The 27,974-nt window shown below is 36.4% G+C and overlaps 1 protein-coding gene across 11 annotated transcripts in view; it reads left to right on the forward strand.

Moving 5' to 3' along the window:
• MYCBP2 (MYC binding protein 2) overlaps nucleotides 1-27,495 on the forward strand; it is a 271,236-nt gene extending 243,741 nt beyond the window's left edge. For all 11 annotated transcript variants that reach the window (XM_064585965.1, XM_064585966.1, XM_064585967.1 and 8 more), the window contains 15 exons: nucleotides 2,820-2,900; nucleotides 3,937-4,203; nucleotides 4,698-4,981; nucleotides 6,378-6,474; nucleotides 8,214-8,333; nucleotides 9,876-9,977; nucleotides 10,985-11,113; nucleotides 11,488-11,620; nucleotides 12,842-12,945; nucleotides 14,231-14,419; nucleotides 15,209-15,316; nucleotides 16,532-16,741; nucleotides 19,631-19,738; nucleotides 20,390-20,555; nucleotides 26,683-27,495. In XM_064585965.1, the coding sequence (XP_064442035.1) occupies nucleotides 2,820-2,900; nucleotides 3,937-4,203; nucleotides 4,698-4,981; nucleotides 6,378-6,474; nucleotides 8,214-8,333; nucleotides 9,876-9,977; nucleotides 10,985-11,113; nucleotides 11,488-11,620; nucleotides 12,842-12,945; nucleotides 14,231-14,419; nucleotides 15,209-15,316; nucleotides 16,532-16,741; nucleotides 19,631-19,738; nucleotides 20,390-20,555; nucleotides 26,683-26,798 (2,214 nt within the window). In that variant the 3' untranslated portion in view covers nucleotides 26,799-27,495. The remainder of the gene's footprint in view (nucleotides 1-2,819; nucleotides 2,901-3,936; nucleotides 4,204-4,697; nucleotides 4,982-6,377; nucleotides 6,475-8,213; nucleotides 8,334-9,875; nucleotides 9,978-10,984; nucleotides 11,114-11,487; nucleotides 11,621-12,841; nucleotides 12,946-14,230; nucleotides 14,420-15,208; nucleotides 15,317-16,531; nucleotides 16,742-19,630; nucleotides 19,739-20,389; nucleotides 20,556-26,682) is intronic.
• The last annotated feature ends 479 nt before the right edge of the window (nucleotides 27,496-27,974 follow it).

Below are 27,974 nucleotides of genomic sequence, written 5' to 3' on the forward strand. Positions count from 1 at the left end.
TCTGCCCTTCACAGTCCAGTTCAAAAATGCTGTCTTCTCCAGGAATCTTCTTTATGTTTCCCCCAACAATATGCAGTTTTCCTTTGCTAAACTTCATCATAGTTTCTATGAGTCTCTTCTCAATTTCTTTCATATGTTTGTTTATAGACATATTTGTCTCTTCTACTGAATCATAGCTTCTTAAAGACCAAGTGCATATCTGATTTGTCTTTATATCCATGGCATAAAACACACATGCATTCAGTATATTTTTATTGGAATAACTTGTTCTTCATCTTGTTCTTGAAATTTCTTTTAAAGTGTGTTTGCCTTTACTTACTTGGTCTACTCTAAAGCAAGAGGAAAACCTCATCTTTTTCCAAAAAGAGGTCAACCCTGACTGGTCTCAATATTCTTATGTCATTAGATATTACAGATAATCACCTCGGCAGCCTTTTGAAAGATAATTTCAAGGACTTATCTAGTCTAGCCCTGTGCCTTCTGATATAGTAATGTCTAAGTCATCCACTCACATCTTTCTATTTGGGATCTGTAGAAAATAAGATTTTATAAACTCTGGTTGTTTCTTTTAGCATCCTGTGGGGATATCATTTGAATGACTGCAAGAGTGTGTGACTCTTCATTAAATCAACTGAATTTTAGCAAATGGCAGTTCTGTGCTAAATAACTATGACAATTGGTACCAAGCCCTCAGAAAGTTTGTGTTCCGTTCTTAGATATGAACCTTTAAACACACACCCCAAAAAAGAAATTAGTAGGGATACTATGTAGCATATAATCAATTTTTTGTGTACGTGAAAACATTGTGCATTTCACAGGTTTTCAGAATACATTAGAAGTATTGTGCCCTGCAGTGGTCAAAAGAGGCTTTTGGTAGGTATTGGGTATGACTTGGACCTGAAAGGGAATGGGTCAGAGTTAGATTGACAGAGGGGATGGGAGCAGGGCTCACTGAGAGGCTGGCCTAATAGTAGGAGTGTGTAGGTTGAGATGTTAAGGTTGATTGGGAAAGTTTATGCTAGTGGTAAGATGCCCATGAAGTAGTATAATTATTAAGAGAATCATTTTTTGGGCACCTGAGTGGCTCAGTTGGTTAAGCGACTGCCTTCGGCTCAGGTCATGATCCTGGAGTCCCGGGATCGAGTCCCGCATCGGGCTCCCTGCTCAGCGGGGGCTCTGCTTCTCCCTCTGACCCTCTTCCCTCTTGTGCTGTCTCTCATTCTCTCTCTCAAATAAATAAATTAAAAAAAATCTTTTAAAAAAAAAAAAAGAGAGAGAGAATCATTTTTTATGTCAGGTTTTTAAAGTAGAATTTAGATAAGGAAAAAATGCATCCTTTTAAACTGTATTGTTTGATGAATTTTTGTAAATTTTTTGGTGTAAGTTGTTAATAATATATGCTTATTATCCTTTTAATATCAACAGTATCTGTAGTGATGTGTCTTCTTTTATTACTTCTTTCCATTTGTTTGCTTTGTGTTTGATTTGTTCTCTTTCTAGTTTCAAAGACTTGAGATCTTTCTTTTTTTCATATAAGTAATGGTACAGTTTTCTTAGCACTGCTTTAGTTGAGTGTCACAAATTTGGTGTGTTGGTTATATTTTTTTTCATTTCATTTAGTTCAGAATACTTTTTTATTTCTATTTCGATTTCTTCTTTGACCCCTGGATAATTTAGAAGTTTCTTGTTAATTTCTAAATATTTGGGGATTTTTCAAATAGCTTTCTATTACTAATTTCTAGTGTAATTCGTAGCAGTCAAAGAATATACTTTGTATAATTTCAGTCCTTTTAAAATTGTTAAGATTTAAATTCTGACTCATATTTTAGTGAATGTCCACATGCACTTGAAAAGAACTTGAACTCTGCTTTTGTTCTGTGAGGGGGTTCTATAAATATCAATTCAATTTGGTTGATACTTTTGTTCAAGTCTTCAAGAGCTTTACTGATTTTTGGTTGCTCATCTACTTGTTTTGTCAAGTGCAGAGAAAGTTTTGAAGTGTCCAGCTATTTGAATTTGTCTGTTTGGATTTTAGTTTACCTGGTTGCAAACCTCAGCTGTCCAATGGATACCAAAAATTATATGGTTTTGTAGATTACCAGCTTCTTCTCGTTGTTAAAGTGGGTGTTACATTCTCTTGTAGCTTTCTTTATCCTAAGAAAAGTGAAGCTAAGAGTCATTTTTTATTCTTAGAAGAGTAGCTTTGCCTCACTTTTCTTACCTGTAAAATAAAACATCATATTTACCTAATGGGCTTGTTGTGAAGATTAAGAGTATGTGTATGTGATAACTATATAGCTATGTATCTATACCTTAGGAGAGTGCCATTCACATAATAAACACTATAAAATGTCAGCCTTTGTCTCTTCTTATGATATGTTTCTTTGACTCCTGTTAGTGGTAGATTAGCCTAATCTAAGAACACCATTATAGAGTTTTGTTAGGAAATTTCCCTTTTAACCAAATACCATTTTCTGAGTTCTAAAAACTAAATGTAGGATACTCACAATTTAGAAATAGATGTAATCAAAGTAGCCCAAATTGACAGATTAAAGAAGTTCATGAAAAGAAAGTATGCTTCTCTGGATTTCTTAAATTCAGAAATTTTGCCTTTTTTTTTTTTTTATGGTCGACCTTAACCAATAGTGGTTTCTTCAAACTTTATCCTTTGTCTTAGTGTTACAGACCTCAATTTAAAATAAATTCACCTTATAAAAATACCTGCATAGTTATTTCTCAAGATACTTTAAGATCAAATATACAAATTTTATTCAAAGAGCCTGGGTTTTTTTTTTTCTCCCCCCTTTTCCTATGTAAAGGCAACATCAGATGCCGACCTGAAAGAACATATGGTTGGAATCATATTCAGCAGGAGTAAGCTGACTAATTTACAAAAACAGGTTGGTAAATAGCCATTTTATTGTCTTCATCAGTTTTTGTTTTTAGGGTGTAAATGTTTTCCAAAATTTATGGAGGCTTTTTTATGCTGACTCTTTCATAGGTCCTATAGAATGTGTCTGCCTTTTTCCAGAGAGGAAGGAGTATATTGGCATACCTGCATCACTTTAAAGATTTTGTTATGAATGTTAACTTTCTTACCTTGCTGCTCTTTGTTATTTCTCATTTTCAGGTAGATTGTTTCATTTTGGTGTCAAATATCCAGCTACATCAAATTTCATTTGCATTTTCTGTATTCCTTTTACCACTGTTTTTTTGTGTGTCTGTTGATTTTTTTTTTCTGAGCAATTATAGTGTTAACTAAATCAGTGTTAATATTTTTAATTATAAGGAGATGGAGTAGTGCTAGATTGTTCATATAATGGGGTACCTACATAACATAATAATTAGCCCTTCAAAAGTCAAATAAAACACTGGCTTTGCATTAGCCCATCATTTTAACTTTCAACATCATTAAATCTTGTTTAAATAAATAAATTTATCTGTGCTTTATCTTTTTAACAGTGTTTCACTGAATCTTAGATGCTACCAGTTATAAAATGTGCTGTTATCTCATGTATCACTAAAAAAAGAAAATTTGCTGCCAATTACATTGTGAATGCCATCAGTTATAAAACACATTATGAATAGAAATATTAATAATATGTGGAAGGAAAATATGCCTTAGAAGTGATAAAATATGGTAATTTGCTTTGATTAATTTGATGTCTTAAACCACAGGCAGGGGTATTGGTAACTTGTATATAAATAGTTTCTACATAGTAGTTGATTTAAATATTATGATTTTTATTCATGGTTCTGCTAGTTTTTCTTAATTGTTTTTAAGATGAGTTAAGAAAATAGTATGATGGAGAATTAATGGGGAGAAAGTATTAAATTGAGTATCAACTAATATTCTTGTCTTTTTTTTTTTACTAGAAGTAGTAAATCAGATTTACAAATATGTTTTTACATTTTCTTTATGTTGTCTTTAAATAGGTGTGTGCTCACATCGTCCAGGCTATTCGCATGGAGGCCACCAGAGTTCGTGAAGAATGGGAACATGCTATATCAAGCAAAGAAAATGCCAATTCTCAGCCCAATGATGAAGATGCCTCCTCTGATGCTTACTGCTTTGAGCTGCTCTCTATGGTCTTAGCCCTGAGTGGCTCTAACGTGGGCCGCCAGTATCTGGCTCAGCAGCTAACTCTGCTCCAGGATCTCTTTTCACTGCTCCATACGGCCTCTCCTCGAGTCCAGAGACAGGTGACTGGTCATACCACCTACCTTTTGGTTTACTTTGTTCCTTGAAACACTGTTAAAAATTACACTATCAAAGAGAATCACCTTAGGGTCTTAACTATTGATCTTTATTTTTTGTTTTGTTATTTGTTTTTTTGAATTGTATCTTAACTCCATGCTTTTTATTTTTGACTCATTGTATTGAGAATATGGAAGAGCAAAATATGTTCCATTTTATTACTATGCTAGTGCAATAAAGAGTATCCTGTCTACTGATTGTCTTATTACCATGAAATGTGTAATGTTTCTTTATTCCTGACCAAATAAAGACATGTTTTTTTCTTGCTGCTCTGGAGGGCTAATTACCACTTCAGAAATTAAAATAGTGTTTAAGTCATACTTCTGTCCTTCTGAAAGCTTTTGAAGTCATAGAATGGCAGCTAGGCTCATTTAAAAAAATGAGAACTTTAGAACACCAATCTTTAAGAGGAATTCTTTCCTTTTATTTTTCTTGTCAGGTAACCTCCTTACTAAGACGGGTGTTGCCTGAAGTGACCCCTAATCGTCTGGCCAGCATCATAGGAGTGAAATCCCTTCCCCCAGCAGATATCAGTGATATCATTCACTCAACAGAAAAAGGAGATTGGAATAAACTAGGTATCTTGGACATGTTTCTGGGATGCATTGCCAAAGCACTCACAGTGCAGCTCAAAGCCAAAGGAACTACCATCACAGGAACAGCTGGTACCACTGTGGGCAAAGGTGTTACAACAGTTACTCTTCCGATGATTTTCAATTCCAGGTTGGTCGTTGCATCTGTTTCAGTACTAAAATAGAACAGAGGGAGCCACTATTTAGAGAATTAAGACAGGATTTCAAATTCCACCTTGTTTGTTTACCAAATAGAAGCCATAAATGACTAATCCATGTATAAAAGAAAATGCTGTATATAATAAAAGTGTAGTTTCAAGTTAGTGGGGAAAGGAAAGTGTGTCGAATATATGATGTTGGAATACTTCACATGTAGAAAAAATATCGTAGGCCCCTATCTCACACCATATACAGAAATAAACTTGAGATCAATTAAAGCTTTATGTATATTTCTTTTAAAAATCTACTAGGACAAATTATAGAAGAATATTTTTGTAATCTTCAACCCAGGAAGACCTCCTTAAAACACAGAACCCAAATGTCACAGAGGAAAAATTCTCAGATTTGGCTACATAAAAATGAAAGTTAATTATATGAAAATGTTTTTAAAATATAAACTCACTTGAAAATACTTAATATCTATATAGTAGAGAATGAATTATTAGTCATAATATTTAAAAAATGACCACAGATTAATGGGAAAAGACAACTGATAGAAAAATGCATGACAAGAGCAGTTAGTTCCAAGAAGAAAAATTACAAATGCCAGTAGACAAACAAAAAGACACTTTGCTGGGAATCAGAGAAATATAGATTAAAACGATAGGAAAATATCTTTGTCTTGGCAGCATATGAAGAAATAGGCATTTTTTATGGCATCTGATGTAGATTACTGAAGCCTTTTTGGATGTCAGTTTAATAACATATCACTGTATTTAAAATATGCTTATCCTTTGACCGACCAGTTCTACTTCTAGAATTACTTCCCTCAGAAATGTTTATACGTGTGCCCAAAGATATATGCAAGGAAGTTTGTTACCGAATTGTGTGTAACAGCAGAAAATTAGACATCTGGAAAGTACTAGTCAAAGAGCCAGTCCATGATATTAAATAACACCAGATTGTAAATCAATGTGTTGCTTTCTTCATCTAGATAGTCTTAACAAAAGAAAAAAAAAAATGTCAGCTGAAGTAGAGTAGTGTACTCAATGATGTAGTTGACATATTCTGGCACAAGCCCTTAATATCTCTATGTGGATTGGTAAAAAATGGTTTGTGGTCCTTAGATATGCTTTGAACAGCTCTGTTCTAGAAGATGCAGGGTACAAAAATAGTTTACAAACAAATACCTGAAGGGAACATGTATCAGAATAGCTACTCTCAGGGTTGAAGAGATAAATTATGGGTAATATCTTGATTAATTTCTTTTTAAAATTCTTAAATTGTTTGAATCATCTAAAAAATTAAAATGCATGCTGAAATACTTTTCATCGTATTTATCTGTAACTGTCACTGAATAGTTTGCAAATGCTGACTTTTCTTTATAGTTATGTCCGTCGAGGTGAAAGTCATTGGTGGATGAAGGGCTCAACTCCTACCCAGATCTCAGAGATCATCATTAAACTTATCAAGGATATGGCGGCAGTGAGTTCCCATCCTCCTGATCATTATGTCACTAAGTGTAGTCAAAATCTGATTAAAACAAGCAGCTTATTCTGCTACATAAATAGCAGAAGTACACTGATGTTATTTTGCTTTACTTAAAGCCTCATTTAGTAGGTTAACAACTATCATGCCGTTCGTCTTTTCGGTCAGTGATTAATTTGTCCTTTGTGTAAACTGTTCATTTCAAGCTTCCCAATTAATTTACTTGTGAATTGTTATATTAGTCTTTTAAGACTTTAAAACTTAAAAAATAAAATACACTTTTTTGAGCCCTACAAATCAGCCTGAGTCCAAAACCCTAAAGGAAAAACAGGGCTCCCCAAAGTGAAAGTTTCTCATCCTCCCTAGTTCTCCTGGTTTATAAAACTTCTACTCTTCTTTATTAATATTCTCTATCATTGTCTTTAGATGTTCTTTTCAGGGACATCCGGGTGTGTAGAGAAAAGGGAATTACTTCTCAGAGTACCTGGCTCTTATTGGTTGCTCCATAATGCTAGTTTCCTCACATTCCATTATGTGTTCAGGCTCAGGAGGGCAAGATGCTGTGGAATGTGGGCTCCTGAGAGGTAGAGCAGACAAAACATTCTGGAGGAGGAGAGGGACTGGAACTGCCCTTTAAGAGACTGATAGCATATGGAGGAGAGGCAAGAGAGGATATTCTGGGGAGATAGGAAGTTCTGTCACTGTTCCCAATAGCAAGGACATTTCCTCAGTTGGAGTAATGGAGAACTTTCTCACTTTTCAACAAGTCTTTCTCAGGATGTTCACTGGATGAAAATACTAAGGAAAAATATTTAGGAACACCTAAATTCTGTGGTAGTCAGGTGTTTATGTTCAGCAAAAATCAAGTTAGCAAATAAAAGTAGTTGTAGGGGCACCTGGGGGGCTCAGCCAGTTAAGCATCAACTTCCGGCTCAGGTCATGATCCCTGGGTCCTGGGATCGAGTCCCATGTCCGGCTCCCTGCTCAGCACGGAGCCTGCTTCTTCCTCTCCCTCTGCCACTGCCCCTGCTTGTCCTCTCTTGCTCTGTCTCTCAAATAAATAAATAAATAAAATATTTTTTAAAAATAAATAAATAAAAGTAGTTGTAATTTGAACCCATTTATGCTCTTGGGTTCTAGTAATATTCATCTAAAAGCAATTAACTTAGCTATATAAATTTTGTGTTAAATAACAAAGCTTCATAATCGGAATTTCTGAAGCATAGGTACTTTAGTACTTCTGTTTTTATCTAAACATAAGAGGAAATACTCTTGAGCTGTATAGATTAAGAGTATTGAGAACCTGTTTATTTACTTTCCAATCATTAAAATAGTGATTAGAAGTTGAATTTTTCATAGAGTTGTGAAGGATTTTTATTTCAAAAGTATGCCCCTGAATCTAAAGCTGCTCTAACAGGGGCACCTGGGTAGCTCACTCGGTTGATTGTCCAACTCTTGATTTCTGGCTCAGGTCATGATCTCAGCGTCGTGGGATTGAGCCCCACAGCGGGCTCTGCACTCATCATGGAGTCTACTTCTTCCTCTCCCTCTGCTCTTCTCCCCACTCATGCACTCTTCTCTTTCTCTCTATCTCAAATAAATAAATAAAATCTTTTTTAAAAAGTTGCACTAACAAATCTTTCCTTTTTGATGAGATATTGTTTAAGAGAAGAGAATTTACTATTACAATTATACATTTCTCGTTGCTTACTAAATTATTCTCTCCTGCTCAATAGGGTCATCTGTCTGAAGCATGGTCCCGAGTGACAAAAAATGCCATTGCAGAAACCATCATTGCCTTGACCAAGATGGAGGAAGAATTTAGATCTCCAGTGAGATGTATTGCAACAACTAGGGTAGGAGTTTCTTTTCATTTGGTCTGTATCATTGCAGTAATAGGTTTGAACAAACTTAAATCAATAAGTCAACTTAATCCAATTTTTTTTAACCAAATACTGCATTTACAGAAAAGGTGTGAAAGGCTTTTTGGAATTATGAACTAAGTATAGTGGTTATAAACATTCATTGTTATGTGTTCTTTATCCCTTGTTTTTGTTATTATTTGGGAAGCTAAGGATCAACTGGTTAGAAAAGGCTAAGTTCCCTTATGTTGTCTTTCTAATAATGTATTTACCATAGCTTACACAGTAAATTTAGTGTCAGCATTATGCTCAGATAGACTGAGGGTCCTTCAAAGACAAGGCCCTCCCTTACTCATTTGGTATGGCCTAATTATTCTAAAGTAGAGCCTACCTATTGGATTTACAGACCTTACCTTTAAAAAAAGCAAAAAGTATAAGCCCTGGGCAGAGTGGGGCAAAATCTCTTAGCTGGAGAGTAGGATTGCATTCTTCCGATGAGACATCTATAGTCATTTTTGACCTACCAAATTTCATGTCCCGTGTACTTCCAAAAGAGATTAGGGATTTCCTTGAAGCAGGGCAGTGTGGCAGCATTAGGAAGAAGTAAACACTGGCAGAAGTCATTTGATTTAATCTTCAGAAGTCTGGAAAGGAAGACAAATTGTCTTTCTCTGGGGCAGAAAAGGCCGCTTGATGCCGTGCTGGTATTGAGTGTGACAAGTGAAGCAGTTCCTCTACAGCAGAGCTTTAGCACCACGCACGCACGCTCTTTCCTTCTGCACTCCCCCTTTCTCCTTGCACACTTAAGGTTTCTGTTTCTGTTTTTCCTTTTTCTATTTTTCCGTCCTCCTGTTCATGTCCAGTGACACTCATAAGCACTTCTTAAATAATTAACTATTTTTCGGTAATGAAGAAATATATCCTTCTGTGTAAAACTGAAGCTTACCCTTTAAGCCTTCAGAAAGTTTTAAACTGTTTCTGAGGCTATTTTCTAAAGCTTGCTAGACATTTACTTATTTCTGACAAAGTATACCAAGGATAGTGCTAGGCGTTTAGGAGCATACAGAGACTTCTGAGGAGCTGTTACTCTGCAGAAGGATTTAACATGTCCCCGCCTACTTATGGGACTGTGTAAAATTGAACAGTCATTGTGCCACCTTGCTTGGAACGTAGTGCCTCAGGCAGATGACGCTAGATGGGAAAATTTGCAAGAGGCATGGGTACAGTAAATATTTAATATGTAAATTCATTTACTGATACATTGCTTCCACAGTAGACCAATAAAGGATAATCTTATATGTCAGGTAAAAACCAGAATGGTTCATCCAGCAGCAGTCAATAAATATACTGTGCACGTGGCCCATACAGCAGTGAGCATATGTGCCTGGTACCACGTCAGAAAACCTGAGTGCCACTGGGTCTCCATGTATTTCCAAATTCAGCTAGCATTTGTTGAGCTGTTATCATGTGTCAGGCAGTCAGTGTTTTCTAAGCCTTTCTAAAAATTCAGTATTATAACAGCCTTTCCTGTTACAGCTCTGGCTTGCTCTGGCTTCACTGTGCGTGCTGGATCAGGACCATGTAGATCGTCTCTCTTCGGGGAGATGGATGGGAAAGGATGGACAGCAAAAACAAATGGTAAGACCAGAATTGTCTTATAAAAATGTATCTTGTTTTTCTTTATAAGTAAGCTGTAGCTTAGCATTAAAAAAAAACAAAAACAAAAAAACGAACCTGCAAATCAAAATTCCACAATTAGCAGAAAATTGTGTCACATTGTCCACGGTCATCTCACAAGTCTGTTTCACTTAGGGTCCCCTCCTCGTAGTTTGTTAGGGGCTTTAATTATGTAAAAGAGCTTTCCTCTTCTTCTTGTTTGCACCATATTAAAATGTGTTTTTAGCCACACTCTCATTGTATATCTAGATTTTACTCTAAATGTTATCAGCCTTAGGGTTAGAAGTAAATAAAGCAGTAAGAGAGGCACCATGACATACCATTTATTCACAAATACACAGTACTTAAAGTAGTTTGAATAGGTATCCCTAGGTACACTGGAAGGGAAGACTTTATAAAGGCCCTTTCAACATTTTCTCACTAATGTTCAAGTTTCAGAATGAATCTTTTATTCATTTAGCATACAGGATGTTTGAACCTAGGGGGAAGAAAGTTTCTTAAGTCATTAATCAAAGTATACATGTTTACTTTATTAATCATTAAACCGGGCGCCTGGGTGGCTCAGTTGGTTAAGCAACTGCCTTCGGCTCAGGTCATGATCCTGGAGTCCCAGGATCCAGTCCCGCATCGGGCTCCCTGCTCAGCGGGGAGTCTGCTTCTCCCTCTGACCCTCCCCTTCTCATGCTCTCTCTCTCTCTCAATCTCTCTCTCTCTCAAATAAATAAAATCTTAAATTTTTTTTAAAAATCATTAAACCTGCTCAGCACATTAATTATTGAATTAAGGGTTTTGAGGGGTTTTTGTACTTAAGTACACTTGCCATAATTCTGTTTAATGTTCAGCTTCTAAATTCCTAATAGACTTCAGAACAATACCGTTATTGTTGTAAATAAATTACATTCCATGTGTATGAGCATCTGTGGCATTCTTGTAAATGTAATGTGACATGTGGGAACACCTTGTTTCAGCCTATGTGTGACAACCATGACGATGGAGAAACTGCAGCCATCATTTTATGCAACGTATGTGGAAATCTGTGCACTGACTGTGACAGATTCCTTCACCTTCATCGGCGAACCAAGACTCATCAAAGACAGGTGACAGCTTCTGTCTGTATGTGCGGAGCAGTATCTGGAGCATAGGATATGTTCAGTAAATTTTGAAATAAAGGTGGGAAGGAGGCTTGCTGTGATGGGAAGAAAGGGACTTTGCAATCAGAGCCTCAGTGGAGTTCCCAACTGTCTCATTTATCGCTGTATAAACCAAGACAGTCGGCTAACCTCTCTCAAACTTAGTTTCCACATTTATAAAAATGGGGCCGTTGTCAAGATTCAGGGCAAGATTGGAAATGTCCAAAACTTCTTAGAGTCCTTAGTAAATAAAAACCATTATTGTTATTGAGTAATTAAATTTTATACTTCCTCCTTCAGAGTGAAAAAATATTTTTCCCTTGTCTTTAATGAAACAATAGGTCTTCAAAGAAGAAGAAGAAGCTATCAAGGTTGACCTTCACGAAGGTTGTGGTAGAACCAAATTGTTCTGGTTGATGGCACTAGCAGATTCTAAAACAATGAAGGCAATGGTGGAGTTCCGAGAACACACAGGTAGTGGAAGATTTAAGATTGAACCATGCCTGCTGTTTAGGATTGAACTAGATATTATTTACTTACTGTGAATTATTTAATGTGGGTTATTTTGAGTATATTCTCATAACTATAACATCATTGATCGCTGACTGTATTATTATATGTACTGGACAATGTCCTATAATAGAGAGGGCATTAAACTACAAGTCAGGAAACCTGGTTTGTCACTCATTAGCTGTGTTCCCTTGAGCAAGTCATTTCATCTCCCAAACACATGGTTTTCCATTTTTTATTTTTTTCTAAAGTAAATCTGGTTATATTCTCAGCTTAAAGTAATATTTAATCTTACAAATTCTTAATTTTCAGTACCTCTGTAGCCTGCCATTTCTGACTGATACAAATTTTTGATGTTGGAGTTAAGTGCAAATCTGAACAAATTTAACTCTACATAGGAGTACTTTTTCATGCTACAAGAACGTGGTCTTTTTTTCTCATAGCTGATTTTTTTTTTCTCCTATAATCTATCAAGGTCATATATTACATTAATAAATCTTCTAATGTTTAACCATTCTTGTATTCATGAATTAAATTATCCTTTTTAAAAACCTATTTTTCCTGTAAATATTGCTGAATTCCGTGTATTACTATTATATTTAGAATTTTTGTATCTGTGTTTTAAAATGAGCTTGGTCTGCATTTTTGTATCTTCCTGTTCTTTTTCCTGTTGTTCTGTTCTTGTTTTATGGATTGTGTTCCTTCTTTGACTGTTTCAAACATTTAATTTCCTTTATATATTGCTCTGTCAATGCTAGTTCCTTAGATGGGAATTCTTTATTCAAGTTTCATATTCTCTAACAATAGGTTTTCTTCTATGCCTTGTAATTTTGTCATTATATAAATTCTTAAAGGTTTATCTTCTGTGTATTCTTATTTAATTTTATTATTATATTTTATCTGGAACTGTGCTTTTGGAGCTGGAGATTTGCCACATCTGCTCAACCTGCTATCTGTTTGGCTTCAGATAGGTCTTTAGTTTCTTGTCCCTTTTTTTGTGATTAGTTACTTTATAATTACAACAGCTTTACAACCCTTCCACTGTAAAACTGCCTGGCTGGTTTCCCAGAGATAGCAACTGATACAAACCTGATTTTCCTGTTGTTGTTTTTTTTTATTAGTTGTATTAAAATATGTAGAAAACATATTCTTAAGGAGGATTTTTCTTTTTCTGCTTGAACCTAGGCAAGCCCACCACAAGTAGCTCAGAAGCATGCCGCTTTTGTGGTTCCAGGAGTGGAACAGAGTTATCTGCTGTTGGCAGTGTGTGTTCTGATGCAGACTGCCAGGTGAGTATACAGTTAGACAGGCTGTCCCAGTTAGGAATAGCATGCATTCCCTCATGATGTATTTACTTCCTGTTAAATAAGAGTTAGAGCTCAGCATCACTTCAGTTTTCTAAATTAATATATTCCCCATATCAAGAGCTAAATGCTTTATCAGAGCTAGAGAATGGATAAGTTTCTCAAACCCACACAGACAGTGTGTGTTTATCAACTATCACCATAATAAATATTTAATGTTTGCTTTTTTGCTACAAAAAGGTAAAAATCTATGGACTGCATTTCCTTGACCTCTTACATACTCTATTCACTTATTTCCCTATAATCAACTTTCAATATTTGACAGTTCTTTAGTCCTGAATATCCATACACATATTTCATGCTATCCAGATATTTTCAGTTCAATTCAGTTGACAAGAACTTGGATAGGGCCCAGCTAGTGAAAGATATCTGTATGGTGTTTTGTTTTGTTTTGTTTTTTTAAAGATTATTTATTTATTTATGTAACAGAGAGACACACAGGGAGAGAGGGAACACAAGCAGGGGGAGTGGGAGAGGAAGAAATAGGCTTCCTGCTGAACAGGAGCCCAATTGCGGGGCTCAATCCCAGGACCCTGGGATCATGACCTGAGCCGAAGGCAGACACTCAACCGACTGAGCCACCCAGGCACCCGCCTGTATGTTTTTTATACCCATTTTAATGAAAGGATAGGTGATGATTGGGAGATTGTATATCCAGAATTTTTTTGCTTCATGACTATGCACAAAAATAAATAGATTAAAATTATATTTCACTTTTTATCATCATTCCCTTTATGTGAAGTGAAATTTTTTTAAATCACATTAAAAGAGAAATTACACACTGAAAAAATTTAAATTAAAATTTTAAAATTACACACTAAAAAAATTTGCTAATAATCCATAAGTTATATTCAAATAAAGAATAAAAATAGGGCGCCTGGGTGGCTCAGTTGGCTAAGCGTCTGCCTTTGGCCCAGGTCATGATCCCAGGGTCCTGGGATCGAGTTCCACATCAGGCTCCCTGCTCAGCAGGGAGCCTGCTTGTCTCTCTGCCTGCCACTCCCCCCCTGCTTGTGCTCTCTCTCTCTCAGACAAATATATAAATAAAATCTTAAAAAAAATAAAAAGAATAAAAATAACTTTATTGCTACATAGCCTTAATGTGTATTTCCTGTGGGAACTATCTTAGAAAATTAACATAATGGATATAATTACCAGGCTGTGTGCCTTTTTTGTTATTTTGTATGCCATTATTATTTATGTCTAATAGGAGTATGCTAAGATAGCCTGTAGTAAGACACATCCCTGTGGCCATCCGTGCGGAGGTGTCAAGAATGAAGAGCACTGTCTGCCCTGTCTACACGGCTGCGACAAAAGTGCCACAACGCTGAAACAGGACGCCGACGACATGTGCATGATCTGCTTCACCGAGGCGCTCTCAGCAGCACCAGCCATTCAGGTTGTCTCAGCTTATAAAGTGCCTGGAATTTAACATGGGAAATAGAAGTGTATCTGTGAAATAAAGAGAGCCCTGAACTTCTTGCCTCACTGGGAGAAAATGTCCCCTAGTATCTCCCAGTTTGTTGAAGAGCAAATTCCGACTCTTTATGTTCTGTTTCCATTTTGTGTGCTCAGCTTTCATTTGTCATTTGTCTGAGCCTATATAATCAATGGAATGGATGAAATGTTCATAAGGGAGGAAAAAATAATCAGATTATCTAGTAACTGCTCTCCTTAATTTCCAAAACCCAAAACGGTAGCACTATGTAATTGATGTGTACATAGTAGTACACACCTCTGTATGTAAAGTATATGCGTACGTCTATAATATTAGTGATATTATTGAAGTTACTATTCGCTAAATGTTTTTTTAAATTTGACCACTGCTTTATATTTTCAGTTCTTATGATTCTAAGATAAATGAATATTCTCAAAAAATAAATCTTAAATCTTTAAATCAGTAGTTCCTTCTTTCTATGAGATACAAAAGGGAATAATTTTAAATTACTCCCTAACCTGACTTACTCTTTATAAGGTGGCATTAATATGCAAGTGGTAATAAATTGGAAGAAGCTGAAGACCTAGTTAATATTTCATGAATAACAGAGAAGTGCTGAAATTTCATTGTCCTAAACTTGATTTTTCTTTTATCTGCTTTAACTAGCACCTTCATTGAATAATCTGCCGGTTATTCAAGTGTTTATTATTATCACATTTGCTTATATCCCTCTCTTTTTTTTAATTTAAGCTGGACTGTAGTCACGTATTCCACTTACAGTGCTGCCGACGAGTTTTGGAAAACAGATGGCTTGGTCCAAGGATAACATTTGGATTTATATCTTGTCCCATTTGCAAGGTATGGAGAGAATCAGAAATTATCTACTTTCTATTTTCATCTTTATCTTCATCCTCCAGAATAAATGTGTCCACATCTCTTGGTGTCCTTCCCAGTTTACTTTTTACCCCCAGCCCCCATCAGTTTCTGCTCTTTTCATCCAGGTGATGCCAGAGAATATTATAAGATCCCTCTATCTATTATGCATTTCAAAACAGTAAGTGTCAATTAAAAGCTGGTTAAGTGAAATTAAACATATCGCATCAGAAAATTCATTTAGATATCATCATGCATTAAAGGGTGTTTGTCACCACTTTCAGACCCCTCAGAGTTCAGATATGTGACATGACAATGGGTGACTACCAAAATGAATGAGCCTGTGGTGCTTGTAGGCTCTGATACCTGCCATTAAAGATGAAGTCTGGGTTTTCATCTTCCTTAAAGGTGAAGCCTGAAAACCAAGATTCTTTTAGAATCTTAGGTAAAATAAGGAGAAAATACTGACATTTTGCCCATCTCTTTAAAGATAGTAAGCAAAGTAGCAACTTGTTTTGGCAAGCCAGTGATGATTAATTTAAAAAAAAAAACCTTTATTTGTTTAAGATTGTGATTGACAATGCCTTCTCTATTCATTCTTCATTCCTTTTTGTTCTGTTAAGCTCTCCCTGTTTCCTTCAGATGTGCAGACTGGTTTGAAGGGTATAACATGGAAAGACTTAGCACAATTATTGCTTAGTTAGGCTGAGGAACAATTCAAAAGATTGTAGTAATTTGCCCTCTCTTCTCATATGGTACCACAAAGAAAGGTCACATTTAGAAAATGATATATAAAGATGATATAGAAAATACTACCTCCTCATTTCTGTCACCTGACGTTCTACCCTACCCCCAAGGAACCAGAACACACACACACAGAGGGAGTATGTCTTATTTGTGGCAACAGGGCAATCTTTTATTCCCAGAGGAGCTAAGGCAGCCAGAGAAAAAGTTCAGACTCAGGAAATGTGAAGAATTTTCATGCTTTATATCCCATTTGCCCCTGTTGTCCCTGATCTTGGGAAAATGTGGGCTTGTGAGGATTTTACAGGATTATTCCTAAATGGCATTTTATTTAGAAAATGTTCACTCTCTGCTTATCTCCTGGCACAGTGCTTGGTTCTTAGGTGCACACTTCAGTATTTGTTGAATTCATAGATAAATGATTCTGTTAAAGAATGTTCATTTTTAAAATTTCAGAACAAAATAAATCATATAGTATTAAAAGACCTGCTTGATCCAATAAAAGAACTCTATGAGGATGTCAGAAGAAAAGCCTTAATGAGATTGGAATATGAAGGTCTGCATAAGAGTGAAGCTATCACAACTCCTGGTGTGAGATTTTATAATGACCCAGCTGGCTATGCCATGAACAGATATGCATATTATGTCTGCTACAAATGCAGAAAGGTATGCTGTAAATTATACTAGGAATTTTTAAGAACTAAAGATTACCTATGTGATTAACAATTGAATTGTATAATGATATCTAACTCTTAAGTCTGAAGTTAAAAATCAGAAAGTTTGATACTACATTTGAAGTAGAATTTTTTTTTTACTTAATTTGTTTTGGGATTTTTTTTTTTTTATTTATTTTTACCTATACAGACTATTTCCAGAGCGTGTTACATTTCTGTACACAAGCTACTTCACATCAGTAATCTCCTGTTGGCCAAATCCAGTTGGTTTTTAAATAAATGTCTCCTACTCTGAACTCTTAAGTTAACTCTTAATTCTTTTCACCATTTCCTCATTAAAATTCCTTGGCTTCCGGGACATTACTCTTGATATCCTTTCTTTCTGGTTGTCTTTAACTCCTTTATATAGGGTTCCTTTTCATTCGTCTCCTCCTTACATATTTAGTTTCTCAGCACTGTATTCGTGCCTAATAATAACCTCCTTACCTTTGCTGAGCTCCTGTATATCCATGTCTTTGCCTAACATCTGTATCATCCTGACATTCCAAAATTTTTGAGATTTAGATACAAATATTTAACTGCTTACCGGACATTTGAATTTCTCACACATACTTCAAAGTCCACATGAGGAGTATTATAATCATCGACTTTGACACTCTCGTTCTCCAGTCTTTATTTACAAAGTCTTTTCAATTCTGTCTCTAAATCTCCTTGAGTTCTTTTTTTCTGTTACATCTTCAGCAACCCTAATCATTTTCTTTGGTAATTGTAGTAGCCTTCTTACTGAGCCCCTTGTGTGGAGCCCCTAGTCCTTCCACTCCATCCTTTACACTTACATCACTACTAGTAGATTAATATTTCTCAACCTCAGATCTGATGTGTCATTTTTCTGCTTACCCTGTCCACATCTCCAGTCTCATTTCCCAGTATGTACCATTTGCGCCCCATGCTACCAAATACCGAACAGCCTGCAATTCCCCAAATTCGGCCATGTCTGCTCACTCACTCACTGCTCCGTGCCATTGCATAGGCTGTTCCTCTTCATGGAATGCTCTTCCCTACTCCTCCTCTGCATTTCACTCTAACCTGACACCCCACCCAAACTGAGGTGCTTGTATGCATAGCCAAATTTGTCTGTTTCACCTTCTCTGTAATGTGCCTGCAACTCTTCTCCACTACCACATGATTTTGGTATCTTACATACCTTCTTTGTAGAACTACTTATTTTGCATTATGATTACTGATTCACTTGTCTCTGCGCCACTTAAGTTCTGTGAGATCAAAGACAATGTTTTTTCGTTTCTCTTTCTCCAGTACTTGGCAGTTATTAGACACTGAGTTAATTAGAGAATACATAAATGAATGAAGGAATCTGTAAATGAAAAGTGCATAGTCTCTCAATGTAACAAAAAGAAAATACAGCTAATGAATGGAAGTCTAAATAGGTAGATGATAGCCAAAAAGGCAGATAAATATACATACATTCAAGGCAAGACTAATAGTGTACCTTTGTGAAACTTGTATTGTTACAAATAACAAAATATTATTTCTGTGTGTTCAATGTGTTAAACATCATAAATGAACATTGTATTACCACAGGGATGACAGTCCAATGTCTAGGAAGCCAAGCAGGGAATCTAGAAAAGTGAAACAGCTAGAATAAACAGCAGACCTCAGGACAAATGAAATACTTCTGAGGCCAGATTTAGCTGGTGGACAACCATTTATAACCTCTGTATCAATGGAGCCTGTCTTTTGACCTGTTTTTCTGAGATACTAGATTTATATTGACTTATCTTGTTTATCCTCAAGTATGGACATAGTTTTTTGGCTGTGGGACATGTTGTGCATGCAGATTGCCCCAATTATAATTGGCCTCATTTATTTCGTGTCCAGAGCAAATACAGATAAACCACCCACCAAGATAATTTCATTTATTTGAGTGTGTATATTGGATACTGCTGGGTTCCTGTACACAGTGTAGCTTTATAAGTATGAGCAGTCTTCTGAGGAATTACCAAATTTCCCTTTCTTTTTTTTTTTTTTTTAAGTAATCTCTACACCCAACGTGGGGCTTGAACTCACAACCCCAAGATTAAGAGTCGTATGCTCTACTGACTAAGCCAGACAGGCACCCATTCCCTTTCCTTTTTAAAAATTTTTGTATAATCAAAATTGATTGTTTTTCCTGTCCCATTAGCCCCACGATTCTAATTGTGTACTAATATTTATTTTAGGCATATTTTTTGTACTACAGTATTAAAGTTTGGAAATTTTTTTTTTTAAGATTTTATTTATTTATTTGACAGAGAGAGACGCAGTGAGAGAGGGAACACAAGCAGGGGGAGTGGGAGAGGGAGAAGCAGGCCTCCCGCGGAGCAGGGAGCCCAATGCGGGGCTCGATCCCAGGACCCTGCGATCATGACCTGAGCTGAAAGCAGACGGTCAATGCCTGAGCCACCCAGGCGCCCCAAAATTTGGAAATTTCTTAAACATATTTATCAAAGCAGTAGAAGGAAACATTTAATACTTCAAAATGAGAAAAATTACTCAAACTTTGCCCTGAAAAAGCAGTTTCTCATCATTAATATCTTATTCTTGATATTTATTTGGAATAATATACATTCTTTCGTTATTCTGTTTTGACAATACAATGTTTGAACTTCCTACTGTAAGCATGAGTTTATTGCAGAATTAAAGCAGATTTATTTCATACCCTGATCCACCCATACAGGCATCTACTTGGCATTGCAAGGGAGTGTCGAATAGATAATAATATTTTCTAAGACCTCTTGATCTTACTTTCGCTATGCTCATACTGTATCTCCCATAGCAAGGTTTTCTTTTTTCCTGCCGTAATCTAATTGTGTTCTCTGCATAGGCATATTTTGGTGGTGAAGCTCGCTGCGATGCTGAGGCTGGACAAGGGGATGACTATGATCCCAGAGAGCTCATTTGTGGTGCCTGTTCTGATGTGTCCAGGGCTCAGGTGGGCAGAACATTTTATTAGAAAGGACAGTTTAGAAATGTTAAACCTCTGTTTTTTCAAAAATAATAATCTAACTAATGTGGTGGGAATAGTATAGCAGGTTTTTTGCCCAGTGTTTTCGGATGTTTATATGCAGTGTATAATTTTCCAAATTAATTCATAGATATTATTCTCTTCGATGGTATTTGCATTTTATAATTTTGTCCTCCATGAAATGGTCACCATATTTCAACAAGTAATAAATTTACTTATTTCATATTCTTAAACCTGCAGCCACACTTTTAGCTTTATCTCACCTCCAATGAAATCTTCACAGTACAGCTGTGAGACTGAGAGATAGATGAAATATTAACTATTCAATTTGGCTGCCCAGGAACAATTCACCAGGAAATTAAATGTGTCTTATTTATTAAATCAGATTGGTTCTGATGGATCTGAGATGAGAATTTAGGGCTTTCTCCAGACCATTTGGGCAAAGCCACACATTTATTCCTCAGTATTTTTAATGTATCTGTCATCAGTTTTTCAGTCAGTTTTGAGAGCTATGGGTACTTGCAAAATATGAATCACTGAGCTATATATATGACTATCTTAAGTGTGTTTGAAATGACTTGCCATAATCTTGTGTCTATGTATTTTCTTTTGCTATAGATGTGTCCAAAACATGGCACAGACTTTTTGGAATATAAATGTCGCTACTGCTGTTCAGTGGCTGTCTTTTTCTGTTTTGGAACAACACATTTTTGTAATGCTTGTCATGATGATTTTCAGAGAATGACTAGTATTCCCAAGGAAGAACTACCACACTGTCCTGCAGGTATGCTTTTAATATTTTTAAACACGACTGTGATGTATATACTTTCTGGTTTAATTTAATGATCACATGAGAACTCTGTTCCAAGTGGCAGAAACCCGGTTCAAACTAGCCTGAAGAATCAGGCTATTTCTTGGCCCTTGTAAGCTTCTGACATTCTGAGTGAAGTAGAAAGATCACCGTGGTTATGAGGAGTCAGGAGTTATAATGAAGACAGTTACCTGGGGAAGGAAAAGGAAGTCAGTTAAAGATTAGTAAAAGAATCACTGTTTGGCACTAAAGGGCCATGTGAAGTTTGAAGTTACGAATTGATAATAGAACCATTTTAAAGGATTCTTGTGATTTTTTTTTTTTTTTTTTGAGACGCCTGGAACCAGTGCCATAAAATGGACAAGTGATTTGATCTGGAATGACTGGGAATTGGCAGTGTAGTGAGCATCAGAAAGCCAGGGAGTTAAGCCACTGAGAATATGGGAGAAATGATTGTGTATGGAGGTCAGGCTGAGAAAAATAAGAATATGAAACCAAAAAGAAACTGAAAAGATTGGAAGAGATCAGGAGGGTGGTGGTCCCAATGAGGTGGGAAGGGAGAGAAGTGGAAGGTGAGGTAAACATGACCACAGAAGAGAATTTTACATGAGATATATCTGAAATTGGTGAAAAAACATACAAAAGTACTTAGAGCACAATACACGATTTTGTTAAAGCTGGGAAACACACTCTCATTCACTGCTTATCAGAGTGCAGATGCTAGAACCCTATAGAAAAAGCCGTTTGATGGTGCCTCTCAAAACTGCAAACACATCAATAGTCCCAATTCTGGGGATATACCTACATATGTGAAGTAAATAAAAAAGGCAAATGTGCAAGGATATTACTTATAATAATAAAAATTTGTAAACAATCCAAGTATCCAGTAGGAGGGTGGTTAAACACTAAGTACTATGAACCATCAAAAAAAAAAAGAAAATGATGATGAGGGTGGTGTTTCTGTGTACTGATCTGGAAAGATGTAGAGGAGACTGTTACATGAAAAATCAAGTTACAGAACAGGGTATACGGTATGTGATCTTGTAAGAAAGGGGGAAATGAAAATATTTACTCATATTTGTTTATATGTGCATTAAAAAATACTGGAACAATACACTAGAAATTAATAAAATTAATTAACTATTGGGAAGAACCAGGAAGATGGGTAGAGAAGGGGGGAAGGTGACTTATTATGTACAATTTTTTTAACATTTTGATTTTTAAACCATGAGAAATAAATTATCCAGAAAGAAAAAGAATATGTAAGGTTTTTTGTCTTGTTTTGTTTTAGTATGGCTACTTCTGTTTGTTCATGTCAAAAAGAAATTGTTATACTGTTCCCCTTCTAAAAACTTTTTTTTTTTTTAAGTAGATGTAATAGACTTTGAAAGAAGCAAGATCAGAATAATGTAAGGCTAGGTGTTTAGGATAATGGCCAGAATAAAGATGTGAAACCTAATAGCAGGAGGAGGATGCTGAGCTGGAGGTGAGCAGATGAAGGGAGTGAAATGGGGGCAGCGTTTGGATCAGGTTAGCTTCAAGGGGAGGGAGAGGGGTTTATTGAATGAAAGTTGTAAGTCAGTGGTCTGGAAGTAAATGGAAACCAGGAGAGTCAGTCTTGCTTCCTGGCCTTATGACATAGTAGGAGCTCAGGAGATCAGCAGCTTCTAGTTGAGAAAGCTTAGAGGCGAGCAGTGTCATCAGGGAAAATCCACATTTTGCTTAATGGAAGAACATTTCTTTTATGTTCAGAAACAAAGACAAAACAAAACACTAAAAGTAATCAGGAGATTAGCTAGCAATAAGACAAATATGGTGGAGAACATAGTGGTGGGGTCGTTGCTGAGAGGTTCTGGCCAGGGCAAGGCCTCCCCTCGCACATTCACAGGATCACCCAGGTCAGCCATCACAGGGACGCCACCCTGGAAACAGCCGTGAACCAGAGAAATGAGGCAGGAGAGGATTTAGAGAGTTTGCAGAAGGAAGGAACGGTCATCGATCCTGGGCATTTTCACATGTAATTTCTTTCTTTTTTTCCCTTTTCTTTTCTTTCTTAATTTCTCTCTCTCTTTCCTTCTTTTCTTTCTTTCTTTTTAAGACTTTATTTATTTGTCAGAGAGAGAGAGCACAGGCAGGGGGAGTGGCAGGCAGAGGGAAGCAGGCTGAGCAGGGAGCCCGATGCAGGACTCGCTCCCAGGACCCTGGGATCATGACCTGAGCCAAAGGCAGACATTTAACCAACTGGGCCACCCAGGTGTCCCTCAAATGTATTTTCTTACGTAGTTTTTACAACCTATAAGGTAGATGGTGTTATCCCCACCTTCACAGATGAAAAGTTAAGGCCTCGAGAGGTACAGTAGCTGGTCTAAGATCATAATGCTCAGACCGAGGCGTGCTCTCCCAGCCTCTCACATTCCTCTAATTTAACCATTCCTTTAGAGAACTGGAATAGAATTAAAGCAGACCCCACAGTGAAATCAGCAGGGAAGACGGCCATGCATTTTACTTAGAAGGACAGAAGGATTGATTCTCTAACCACTGTCAACCCATTAATTCCAATTTTTAATATATGGATGAGGACAAGAGTCCAGATTAAGAAGTTAAAGTAGATAATTCCTCTATTACTTTCTAAAATATTTGCTGACTACCTTCTTCGTGCCAGGATACTTAACCTTCATAGCTCCCTATGAGTTAAATGTTGCTGTGCCTATTTTAAAGATGAGGGACCTAAGAATCAAGAAAGATTAAGTTAACTTTGCCTCAGTTTTCTTATCTGCAAAGTAGGGACAATAGTTCCTGCCTCTGACTGGTAGAAGATTGAGTTAATATACTAGAACAGTGCCTCAGTAGTAAGCACGCAAATGTCTACAGGTGTGTTTTTGTTACTGTTTTTCACCATCATGATTAGATTATGAACTCCTTGAAGATAGGGGCCATGTACTCTTCATTTTTACATCCCAAGCACCTGATGTAACACCATTCACCCATTAGGCACTAAGTAGATACTTGTTGAATAAATGACCCTTTGTTTTCTCCCAGAAAAAAACAAGGACTGCAGTTTGCAGGAGCCATCATTGATGGTGTCATGCACTTAAGTTAGATCTGCCATTGAGTGTCCCCCCTCCTGACAGCTCTCCCCCTCCCACCAGGGGGACAGGTGGAATATCAGTGTGCAGTGTGATTTGGGGTGGGAGGTGCTGATATACTTTATAATTTATAACTGGAATAATTACCTTTCTAGGTTTTAACTGCTGCTCTTGTGTCTGCTAGCTGAAACCAGCAGTTGACTTCTCCTTCTGAGATGATCTGTCCTCAGTTTGATATTACCCTCATGCCTTGGTCTTCCGCTTCTGTGGAGCTTAATTTTTATTCCTTTACATGAGGCCACAGTTTGTTGTTGTTCAGTAGTAGTAATAACAACTAACATTTACTGAGTATATGTACAGCCTAAGCTTCATAAACACTAGCCTTTTTTTCCCTCCTGTTTTCCTTCTTTTACGTCACAGAAGTTTTTAAACCTAGAAGAGATAAATAAGATCTCATTCCCCATTGATCTGGATAAGCTCATTCCATCCAATCGCATACTTTTCTCTTAAATAGAGTCAAAATTTACATTTATTGTTTTGGTTACTAGCTGTAGGAAACTAATGCATACTTTTATCCCTTCCTCTGCTGTTAGGGACTCTGCATTCAAGTATAAGCCCAGCCAGTATTCCCTGCACAGTAAAGCTCCTCATTTATAAAGGAGCTAAAAGTCCTTTTTAAATGATATGAAACACATGACGTGAAGCACATTAACATAACAGGTCTTTTTTAAAATAGAGAAGTACAGGTTTTTGTACATTTTTTATTTCTTTTTTTTTTCTATTTATTTTTTATTTAAATTCAGTTAACTAACATATAATGTATTATTAGTTTCAGAAGTAGAGTTCAGTGATTCACCAGTCTTTTTTTTTTTTTTAGGATTTTATTTATTTATTTGAGAGAGAGAGAGAGAATGAGAGAGAGAGCATGAGGGGGGAAGGGTCAGAGGGAGAAGCAGGCTCCTCGCTAGGCACGGAGCCTGATGTGGGACTCGATCCCGGGACTCCAGGATCATGACCTGAGCCGAAGGCAGTCACTTAACCAACTGAGCCACCCAGGCGCCCGTGATTCACCAGTCTTATTACACCATTACATCACGTGCCCTCCTTAATGTCCATTTTTAAGCTTCATCTATTTGATTATTATTAAGCTTATATCTTCCCCAAAGTGCTTCTTCCACATTGTTAAATTTTATATTATTTTACCATTCATATATTTAGGCCAGTTTTCATTTTTCTACTAATTTCCCTTCAGATACTTTTAAAAATAACAATCTTTAATAATCAGTCTTCCCATTCATCAGTGTGTACTTTTTCTTCAGAGAAGGTACAAGGATAACATGGCTTATTTACACTTAAATTTGTTCTTACTTGGAGAAAAACATTCATACAAAAGTTTCCATATTCCCTCATCCAGAATAATTTTCTGTTCAACTGAACTGATAGGTTTTCATTATCATTTTTGTTCATCACTCTTTGCTGTAAAATGATGTATCTAATGCTCAACATCACTCATCATCAGGGAAATGCCAATCAAAACCACAATGAGATACCACCTCACCCCAGTCTGGATGGCTAGAATCAAAAAGACAAGAAATAACAAATGTTGGCAAGGATGTGGACTAAAAGGAACCTTCGTACACTGTTGGTAGGAATGCAAACTAGTGCAACCACTGTGGAAAACAAGATGGAGGGTCCTCAGAAATTAAAAACAGAAATACCAGGGGCCCCTGGTGGCTCAGTCAGTTAAGCCTCTGACTCTTGATCTCAGCTCAGCCCTTGATCTCAGGGTCATGAGTTCAAGCCCCATGTTGGACTCCATGCTGTCCATGGAGCCTATTTAAAAAAATAAATGAAAATAGAACTACTATATGATCCAGTAATACCACTACTGGGTATTTACCCAAAGAAAATGAAAACACTAATTCAAAAAGATATATGCACCCCTGTGTTTATTGTAGCATTATTTAACAATAGCCAAGATATGGAAGCAACCCAAATGTCCATCAATAGATAAATGGATGAAGAAGATGTGGTATACACACACACACACAATGGACTGTTATGCAGCCATAAAAAGAATGAGATCTTGCCATTTCTGATAACATGGATGGACCTAGAAGGTATTATGCTAAGTGAAGTAAGTCAGAGAAAGACAAATACTGTATGATTTCACTTACATGTGGAATCTAAAAAACAAAAAAGCAGAAACAGACCCATAAATACAGAGAACAAACTGATAGTTCCAGGAAGGGGGGATACAAAATGGGTAAAGAGGGAGTGGGGGAGGTACAGGCTTCTAGTTATGGAATGAATAAGTCATGGGACTGAAAGGTGGTACAGCATAGAAAATACAGTCAGTGGTATTAGAATAGCTTTGTATGGTGACAGATGGTAGCTACACTTGTGGTGAGCATAACATAATGTATAGATTTTGTGGAATCATTATGTTATATGGAGCTGATGTAGCATTGGGTGTGAACTATACTTCAATTAAAAAAAAAATTTTTTTTTAGGTGATGTATCTCATTCACTAATAGAATAAGATCTATAGGGCGCCTGGGTGGCTCAGTTGGTTAAGCAACTGCCTTCGGCTCAGGTCATGATCCCGGAGTCCCGGGATCGAGTCCCGCATCGGGGGTCTGAGTCTGCTTTGCCCTCTGACCCTCCCCCCTCTCATGTGCTCTCTCATTCTCTCTCTCTCAAATAAATAAATAAAATCTTAAAAAAAAAAAAAAGAATAAGATCTATAGCTCATAGGGGTTATTTCTAGGCAGGATGTTGTAGGTAAGGGATTCTGTCCTTTCTCTGTTGTATATACCTGGTATGTTGAATTTTTTATGGTGAACATTTTTACTTTTGTAGCTAGAAGAAAAATAATTTTTAAATTTTATATTTGTGTAACCATAGCCATATAATTTCTTTGAATAACTTATTGGTGATTTATATTTACATTAGGTTTGTATGTATGTGTCATTTTTAATTATATTCTTTTGCCTCCTTCAAAATTTATACAGGTCCCAAAGGCAAACAATTAGAAGGAACTGAATGTCCACTCCATGTTGTTCATCCACCCACCGGGGAAGAATTTGCTCTGGGTTGTGGAGTGTGCAGAAATGCTCACACTTTTTAGAACACTCAGATTCCTTTGTCTACAGAGAAGAAGTTGCCTTCATCCCCCAAGTGGATGTGGTAAAGTTTAAACTCTGCTCAGGATAAGGACGGGACCATTTTTACATCCATGAAAATGAACCATTCACAGTGCAAGAAGGATGCCAAATACCATGTACATAATTCTTGCTATGGAAAGTTTCCCCATTCTTTTGGTTTATCTTCTTTTGAACCAAGACATCAAACTTGTGAGGTGTTTGCATGTGGCCATTACCGTCATTGGCCTGTGAAGCATTGAACATTTATAGATAATTGATATAAATGAATCGCCATGCCCATGGACTAAGAATGATGCTGGCTTTCAAGCAAAAAAGAGAAATAATCATTGTTTATTGTATACTGCCTTTTTGTAATCCTGTATAATTGCATCACAGGTGGGGATGAAAAGAGGAATATTCTGGTTTATTTCCTAGACTGTTATTTAAAAAAAAAAATTGTGTTAGGACTGGCATATAAATGTAATAAGTATCACACTGTATATAAAGATATCAATGTTTGTCCTGTATAAGAATTACTAAATTACAAATGCAGTTTCATTTAAACTTCTAGGTTACGTTGAGCCTGAAATTTTAATGAAGTGCAATACGGAGTGTGCCTCATTATCTTGCAGCTGTAAACATATTGGAATGTATATGTCAATAAACCACTGTACATTTTTATACAGTGATAAAGTCTGACAACTGTGTGAGCTATTGCTTCAGAAACAAAATGGAAATTTTTAGATTTTATGATCTAAAAACCCATCCAACTTCACTAACACAGCACAATGATGACTTTCATAACTCTTAGGGAAGAGTGGTAATGAAGTACATTTTGGAATCTTAAACACTGGGACAAACATATAAATATGTATGTTAATAAACAGACACATGCCAAAGAGAGGAAAAGAAAACATTTAGGAAATTGACCAACCCCATCTTACTAACAAGCCCCTTATTAAACTTTTATAAAGTAATCAACAAAATTACTAGGCTTTTTTTTTTTTTTTACAGACTACAGTGTTTTTCTGTAGATCTTTTTTACAGTTAACTCATGAAATTGACAAACTATTGATTTATGAGTCATCATAAGTCAGGTTATATTTATTTCATGAGAATGGCAAAAGTTTTGATAAGTTTTGTTCTACATTCCCACTGTT

This window comes from Mirounga angustirostris, unplaced genomic scaffold, assembly GCF_029215605.1.
Source record: "Mirounga angustirostris isolate CCGP_5_RB_7025 unplaced genomic scaffold, mMirAng1.0.hap1 SCAF_3, whole genome shotgun sequence".
NCBI classification, from domain to species: Eukaryota; Metazoa; Chordata; class Mammalia; order Carnivora; family Phocidae; genus Mirounga; species Mirounga angustirostris.